This window comes from Muscardinus avellanarius (assembly GCF_963383645.1).
Source record: "Muscardinus avellanarius genome assembly, chromosome: 9".
NCBI classification, from domain to species: domain Eukaryota; kingdom Metazoa; phylum Chordata; class Mammalia; order Rodentia; family Gliridae; genus Muscardinus; species Muscardinus avellanarius.
In genome coordinates this window covers 4,596,341-4,605,222 of record NC_137795.1, presented here as the reverse complement: position 1 = coordinate 4,605,222, position 8,882 = coordinate 4,596,341, and the positions used below count along the sequence as shown (strand labels likewise).

At 40.1% G+C, this 8,882-nt stretch overlaps 1 protein-coding gene across 1 annotated transcript; it reads right to left on the bottom strand.

The window, feature by feature from the left end:
* Positions 1-661: 661 nt before the first annotated feature.
* On the bottom strand, positions 662-1,675 carry NEUROD6 (neuronal differentiation 6; the record flags this gene model as incomplete). The annotated part of the gene is made up of 1 exon (XM_080700817.1): positions 662-1,675. One exon carries the CDS (start codon positions 1,673-1,675, stop codon positions 662-664), a length of 1,014 nt encoding a protein of 337 aa, XP_080556943.1.
* Between the last annotated feature and the right edge of the window lie 7,207 nt (positions 1,676-8,882).

Sequence of the window (8,882 nt, the reverse complement as noted above, 5' to 3'; positions counted from 1 at the left end):
GAAATAATTGTTCCAAAATTATGAAACCACCTACTCAGATATCATGTTGCCCCATCTGCAAAGGCTCGAAGAGGAATAGTTACCAATCGAATGCATTTAGATTCATCCTTAATAAACAGAATATTGCATAGCTTTTTATCTTTCTGCACAACCTCAAATGCACCTCCCGATGTCATTGCCAGCTTAGTGATATTCGCCATATTTAAAAATTTCAATTTTCAGAGATACATAATATATAATTCCTAATAATTATAAACACATAGTTTTATTCATCTGCTTTTAATAACATGCATTCTTATAATTACTGTACAACCGAAATAGACATCAAGTTATACTGTGTGCGTGTCTCCGTTCAACACTGTATTCTCAGACACCTTGTTCAAACAAATTAAGTGAATTTCAAAGGAAATAAAACAAGAAAAAAAAAATCCTGCCGGCAGAAACAGAATCACAGTGCTTTACAGACAAAAGGAAAGGAAAAGAAGTTCATACGAAAAGAGATTTATTATTACATAGAAAATTCTCACAATAGTTGAAACACACTTCAGCAACTAGTAAACACCTTAGATAGAGTTGTGCCAATTACTCAGCCCACAAGCATCTGCTTTGTCTTAATTAGGCGGGGGAGGTGAATGACCACTGTTTATTTTCATTTTCCTCATTAATTATGAAAAACTGCATTTAATTCATCCTGCATGGTGAGAGATTGGCTGCGCAGATGTAAGTCGTAAGGGAAGTGGCTGTCGGTGGGTAACCTGAACATGGCACCCTGCCCAAGGGGACCCCTGGGTGGCACTGCACAGTAATGCATGCCGTAATTGTAATTTTTGCCATAGTCCAAGGTTTCTTCTTGCTTCAGGGAAAATATCCCATTATAGTTAATTGGGGGAGGACTTAAGGGACCTTCAAATTGAGGGCTGGCACACTCGGGGGAGGTGCTTTCATAGAAGGATTCGTACGCACTGCAATAATTGTAGGGCTTCATGGACTTGGAATTATCGAGGGTCCCGTGCCCTGGGGGAGTGGCGAGCTCAGGGCTGTGGTAGGGCGGGTAGAAGGTGGAGTAGGGTGACCTTGTGTGGTGCGCAGCCTCCCCACCCTGCCCCATCAGGAAACTCCTGGCGTTCAGCTGCAAGCAGCCTGCCACCAAGTTTGTAGTTGGCTGGGAGAGACCTTTGCATAAGTTTTGGACGAAGGTGAGCAGATCCGGTCTCTTGCCGATTCTCAGAATTTCAGAAAGTGCCCAGATGTAGTTTTTGGCCAGTCGTAAAGTTTCTATCTTGGACAGTTTTTGGGTCTTAGAATAACAGGGGACCACTTTCCGTAAGTTGTCCAGAGCATCGTTGAGGCCGTGCATCCGGTTCCTCTCTCGGGCGTTAGCTTCCTGTCTCCTGAACTTGACCCTTTCCAGCCGGAGCTTGGTGGTCTTTTTTTTCCTGAGACCCCTCCTTCTGGGCAGCCCATTTTCATCTTCCTCTTCTCGGTCTTCCTCCTCCTCTTCTTTCTCAGTTTCCTCTCCAGGGGCCCTTTTGATGCTCTTTCCTCGAAGGACAATTTGTTTGGAGAAGCTTTCTGGTTTCTTAATTTGCTTCTGGTCCTCACATTCTCTAGAGAACTTCCTGCACATCTGGGATTCTGGCATCACCACGGGCTCATCAAACGGTAGCGTTAGCATGGTTGAGGTTTAAGTTACCTGAAAAAATGCCAGCACGATATTTAAAGTGTTTTCATTTTTAAACTTCATACACTTCAAACAGATCGAATGGCTTACTCAGAAGACTAGAAGAATACATGAAAAAGACTGATTCCGGAGCTAATTTCTTACATTAAATAGAATGTCTGAATTTGTATAGATTAGTGATTATAAAATATTTATGCATGTAACAGGATTGATTTCTATAGGGAAATTTTTAAAAGAAAATAAAACAGCAAGCATTTATTATAATACCACCTCCATCTCTATTTCTTTTTTTATTTCAAACTGGAGTCAATATACTGAAAAGATTGTGGAATTCAGCAAATGCAAAACATGATATAGCAAAGCAGAGTTTCATTAATTCCAATCCCCCTGGGAACAAAATCGAAGGGAAACCAGTGTATGAAATGAGAACTGCTCTCTCTCCATTCGCTGACAATTTTATAGGTTTTTTAGGAAAAAAAAAATCTCTAACTTTATTTTCTGTTCTCCTACAGCTGTGAATTTATTTAAATCATTTTTTAGAATATAGGTATTTAAATAAAAGATTAATCAGATCAGTTTTAAAGCTGATTTCTTTCTGATCAGTAAAGAATTATATAAATAAGCACTATTTCCCCCAGCCTTCTAAAAGCAAAGGGGATTAGGCTAATTTGGGGAAAAAACACTCGATAAATAAAGAGAAAGATAAAAATCACTAGCAATTTACTTAATCAAAGAAAACATTGAGACGGCTTTAACATTTAAGATTTTTCTGAGTGTAATTGTCTGTTTACTGCTGTTCAAATCACCCTGGACAAAAAACACTCTCGTAGTGTTTTTTGTTCTGCGAGACACACAAGTCTCCCTCTAGCTAATATCTGACGGGAACGGTCCAAGGATTCTGACTGCAATTTTGCACGTGTGTTCAGAATCCCAAATGAAAGGGGAAAAGAATTTGTGTTTCAAATGCATTTTTGGTCTTTGCTGGGTGAAGCAGCAAGTATTTTCATTGAAAGTCTTCAAAGAAACAGGCACATTAAAACAGACTTTTCAATGCAACCATCTCCAGCTCCCTCAACACCACACACACACACACACACACACACACACACACACACAAACTCTTAGTAATGTCCACATACTTGCAGTGTTACATAATAGCAGTGAAAGTATGTGATAATTACATCATTAAGAATGAAATATGATAAGAAGTTATAGATGGCAAGGAGCATACAGATACTCTAAGACAGTGACACTGTATCTTTAAATACTTGCATGCAAAGCCAGAATCAATTGAAGTATATCTTTATTTATATTACCTTAGGTTTTAATTTCATTCAATAATCAGTTTTCATTTTGGGTCTTCCAAATCTTTTCAGGCTGAGTGTCGCATCGTCTCCTGGAGCCTCTAGATCTGTGTATATCTGCACTATCTCATTGATCTCTAAAAAGTGACATTGATGCCAACTGCCAGAGCTGGTACCCATGCCATCTGCTAGTGACGTCACAGGGCAGAGAGAGCCATGTGATCCTCTCTCTTGGGACCTTCATTCTGCACTGATCATCTGGCATCCCTGTAAGTGGGTACCAGCATTCATGCATCAACACAGAAGGTTAGACTGATAGGAAAAAAAAAAAAATCTGCACCAGCGTTTCACAGACAGTAGGTGCGTTTCTCCTCGAGCTGCTTCGGTTTCCACTGGCAATCTGTAGAGAGCTGTGTTAGGGCTCTGTTTCGCCCTGCCAACGGTGCAACTGTTAGGTAGTCGTTAATATTCCATTCATTTGCAAGGTGGGCTTTTGTGTGAACGAGGCGGTTTCTGTTGTTGTTGTTGTTGTTCTGCAGAGATCACCATCTCCTTTGTGCACCTGGGTACCCGGGGAAAGGCAGCCCGTTAGAAGGAGCTGGAAGCTGCTCCTGGGGTGCGTTAACCCAACTAAGATGAGTGTCTGCAGGCTGGGGTCAGGAAAGGGGCACTTATTTCCTTGTTTTGCTTTCTGGCATGCAACTTGTGTGTGTGTGTGTGTGTGTGTGTGTGTGTGTGTGTGTGTGTATTTTTGAACACGTAAGACATCTGTACTTCTTAGGAACTAGATTAAAAACACAGTTTTTTGTATTAGGCTCTGTGGAGGGCATCCTCCAGTGTGCTCTACCTATGCTTACTCGAGTCTTTCAGCAACTTTTAAGAAAGGTTACGTATTTACAGACGGATAAGTAGGCAGATGTATAGCTAAAATGCAGAGACACGGCAAGTCCGCTGTTAAAGACTTGAAACTCCGTGGTCGTGTCCACCGAAGTCAGTAACTTTTTATAATCCCTTCTCTGTCCCAGCATTAACTCGGGTGTTCCTTCCTATTTCATTTCAGATACAATAAACATAAAGAATGATAATTTAGGTTTCTACCTTTCTCTCCCCAGCATTTTGTGAAAATTTTATATCAAAAATTACTTTCCTGATTGCGGGAGCTTTCAGATCTTTTTCTTTCTCCTAAAAATCTCCCCCTGAGAGATGTTTCTTCTAAAACAACATGGATTTAAGTATCTTCTTGTTTTTATGTTAGTGTGCAGTCCTTTTCCCCCAGTAGAATATTACATAATTATTAAGCCCCCCCCCCCCATTGCCCTTTGGTTTCTTTTTAACAAAAGCAGGGTAGAGACAGTTAAGCAAAGCAGGAAAAGCTTTACTAATGAAACAGACTGGAAAGCCAGGCAAACTCCACCTTCCTCTCTTTTTCTCTACACCCCTGCCACCCTCACCACCCAAAAGGGACATTTTATTTCAAGAATGCCTGGTCTGTACAGTAAAAAGTGAACTTAAAAAATAAAAGTTTAAAAATAAACATAAACACAACCTCTGTTGTTTGACAACTGAGTAATCTCCCATAAAGTGCGAGAGTATGCTTTTGGTATTAGACTAATCCCTGGCAGGCTGTAACTGTTGAATCCGTGTTAGCGTCCCTCTTATAAATCCCAGTTTTGAAAGGTTTAGAATTGTGCCGCTTTAATGTATTTTAGATCCAAATTGGCACCAATAGCCTCAAAACAAATTCAGTTTTGCTCTTCTCATACCACACTCGCTTCTACCCTCCTCAAAAAGTTGCTGGAGTTTTCCTGGACAGCTCTAGAAAAGATGGGGCTAAAAAACATGGGGGATAAAAATATGGAGATAAAAGATAAAAAAGGACTTATGCCAGGTAAAGACGGATAGTTCTCTCCCTACATGAACCAGTAAAAATGCAAATTTAAAATAAAGGTAGAAAGGTAAACTCCTAAGTCAAAATACGTAGGCTGGCCTTGCTTTTGTTGTTTAAAAAATTAGATAAACCAAAGCCATTTAAAAAATAGTAGCGTAAGGATACATTATTGATGATGAGTCGGCTGAGTATATTTGATACAGATTTTGATGGCGAAACCCCACACACTTTTTATATTAGTACTGGGAATCGCTGTACAAAGGCCAGATGCAGAATTTTGTTCGTACTTGCATGCTGTTTGATTATTAAATGTAAAGGAATGTAAGTATCAGAGCCACGAACAAGGAAACAGCCAGGGCTGTCATGAATTTTGCATATTATACCATATTCTAAACTTGGAAAGCCCCCAGGTGCTGCACTGAGTTAAGGGTATCACATACACGAAGATCAGACTCGAGGGTAATAACCCACCTACACGTCAGTGGAAAACTATCACCAGGATAGCTCATCGAAAGGAGCGATTTCATATTTTGTATTTGCATGTGAAGAGAAACGAGATGAAAACATTCGAGTCTGTTCTATTCCTGCCTTGAAACATGAAAGAAAAAGAAACCTTTGGTGGTGAGAAGGAGGTGGGGAAGCAGAGTCTCTGTTCAGGTTTTCTGACTATTAACCTAGTTTTTGGACCTCTTAGGGTTTTTTTTTTCCCCCCAAAGAAAGGTAAACAAAAATTGTTATGTCAAGAGTTAGCAAGGGTTCAATGTGTTTGTGCACTAATCTTTCAAAATAAATTTTGTTTTGCATTTTGTACTATAGTTCCAGCTATGCAAATGACCAGTTAATATGCATGCGCACCATACAGCACGGCGGCTGTTCTACTCTCTGCTAAGAAAGCATGTTCACACCAAATCTCCAAACGGAAACGCATTCTGACTTATAGACGAACGCTTAGAGTCTGGGGAGTGCGTGACCACCATCTTTGCTATCGATTTTTTCATTTTACTCGCAATCGCTGTGCACCACAGTTCACATCTATAACTCAGTCCTATGCTGGTTTACCTGATACAATTTTTGTTTTGGGGGTTATGAAATTTTATAGATTTTTTTTAAAGTGCCAGTTTCCGTCTGTCTGCTTGTCATGTTTGCCTTACAGAAATGAGTGGCAGAAAATTTAGACATAATTCTGACTCAGTTACAAAGAAGTAGAAACCGAAAGTTCAAATTAAGGCTGGAGCATGGCTACTTGAAGGTCCTTTCGTTGGTACCTGTGTTGTAGAAAGGGGACTCTATTGGACTCCATCTTCCCAGTCCTCTCATAATCTAGATTAGTCTGGAGCATGACAATCTCTCTCTCTCTCTCTCTCTCTCTCTCTCTCTCTCTCTCTCTCTCTCTCTCTCTTCTGTCTCTCTCTGTCTCTCTGTCTCTGTTCTCCAAGGGTCTAAGGCAGTAGAATATAGTCTAGGACGGCAAGCATCAGACAAGAAAACTCGAGGACCAGACACCCTCATGCTGGACAATTTTTCTCTATTGCTTTGCTTTCTTTTTCTTTTTCCTTTCTTTCTATCTTTTTTGTTCTTTCTTTTTCTCTTAGACAAATGCTTCAGGGCAGCTACCCATGTTCTGAGTAAGCTCAGGGTTAGCTCTGTGAGTTTTAACTCTGCGATTTTCATTGGGTTGAAAGAGTTGGAGGACCGTGGCAGAGTATCCCACTTTTGAAAACAACCCTTGGAGTATAAATAATGATATTTATATTATGAGTCAAAACACAAAGAATCCTATTGCCCTGGAAACATTTGAGGGTGTAAAAATATAATTTTAACCTAGGTGCCCAAATCTATTGCTTATCTCTACCCATGAAAATTACTCACACTAAGCAAATAATCTGAAAATAATTTTAGGGCAACTCTTGGATTATTATTATTATTAATTATTATTATTATTATTATTATTATTATTTTTTTAGATTTGCTCCAAGGCAGGGACTGGACTGAATTGTATTATTATGATGCGGTAAATCACTGTTGCTTGTGTGGATCCTGAACCTTCAACCTTCAGTCTTATTGTAGAGCTTTGTACAGAACAGATTGTAGACCTTTCCAGAAATACCTTTTTCTCTATTTCCCCCCCCCCCATGGAGCATGTTTTTAATTGTATTCATCAAACTGTGTTTACTAAATTCATTTTCTAATTTGTTATTAAAAGCACTGAAACGTACCAATTGTAAGCTTCCAACAGTCTGAGGAAACTTTACTACTGGACTGTATTGTTAGAATCCAGGTCTAAGTAAATAAGTGGTGCTGTATTAACTTTGAGAACTCACTATAAGGAAATGTAGAGTTTTCTTTTGCTTGTAGGAAATAAAAGAAATAGAAACCGAAAGTCCATATTGAAGTCTGGTTGATTCTGATTAGTGTGTGTGTGTGTGTGTGTGTGTGTGTGTGTGTGTGTGTGTGGTGTTACTGGGGATTAAGCCCAGGGTGTTGTACTTTTTTTAAATTTATTTTTATTTCACTGAGTTACCGGATGGTGGCTTCAAACCTGTGATCCCCTTGTTTCAGCCTCCCAGGTACTGGGATTACAGGTGTGTGTCACTGCACCTGGCAGATTATTTATTATTATTTGTTACTGGGGATTGAACCCAGGGGCATTCTATCTCTGAGCTATACCCCACCCATTCATTTGTACTTTTATTTTTGAAACAGGGTCTCGCCAAGTTGCTGACACTGTCCTCTGACCTGCAATCCTTCTGTCTTAGCCTCCCAATATTACAGGAGTGTGCCACCATGACCTGGCAGATTACTACTTTTTAAAAATACTGAATTAGCCGGGCATGGTGGAGCACGCTTGTAATCCCCGCGCTTGAGAGGCAGAGACAGGAGGGTCACGCTGGTTCAAAGCCAGCCTCGCTGGCTTAAGAGACCCTGTTTCCAAATAAAAATATAAAAATAGGTCTGGGAGTGTAGCCCGGAGGTAGAAGGGTTTCCAGGAAGCCCAGTACTACTGAAAAAATAAAAATTAAAAATTAAAAATACTGAATTAGACATTGTTTTATGTTCCAATATATGCAATGGAATGGCTGTTTATAAACATAGAAAGCAGAAATACACTGTTTCTTCCTCCTGCTGCATCCATCTATTTTTTTGAGATTGGATTGCACGCTTTGTGCAAGAGATTTTTTTTTTTTTTAAGTTTAATGCAAACTGCTATTTTGAAGATCAAATCTCATGTCAGATGCTTGTGAGATGAAGGGCAGGCTCTCCTAACACGGGCCTCCTGGATGCATTTCAAAGCCCCCGAGCCTCCTGAGACCATGTGCAAGTGTGGCACGCGGCATCTTTCTAAAGGAAAGCTGTTGTCGTCAGATTCTAAAAGGTTAAGAATGACAAAGAGAATTTTGACATCTTACCGTGTTTCTAATATTGATCCTGCTTTTTAGTAGCTCTGTATCCACAAAAGGCTGACTGAATACCTATTTTAGATTTATTCTTTTTTTTTTTCCCCCCTTGGTATGGAGGATCGAACCCAGGGGTATTCCAACACTGAACTACATCCCCAGTTCCTCTTTTATTTGTTAATTTTGGAACTGGTCCTCACTAAGTTGCTGAAGGTCTCTGTAAGTTGCTGAGGCTGGCTTTCAGCCTACAATCCTCCTATCTCAGCCTCCCAAGTACTGGGATTACAGGTACCCCAATGCACCCAGCTTTGAATTTATTTTTGACTCCTCCTTTTTTTTTTTTTTTTTTCTCACGCCCAACAACCTTTTCCTTTTATCTTCAAACTCTGTGCAGATTCTGACCACTTTTAGCATCTTGCTATTTCTTCCTGGTCCACACTTTTATCTCTTTCCTCTGACCTGACTGGCCTGGCCCTTTGCTCTCAGCCCCTGAAGGTCCGTAGATGGCTCTCAACTCAGCAGCCAGAGGCGTCCACTTAGGACACAAATTATGCGCGTTCTACCCAGACTCTTCTCTGTAGGAATCCTCTTCTCCCACACATAGGAAGCCAAGT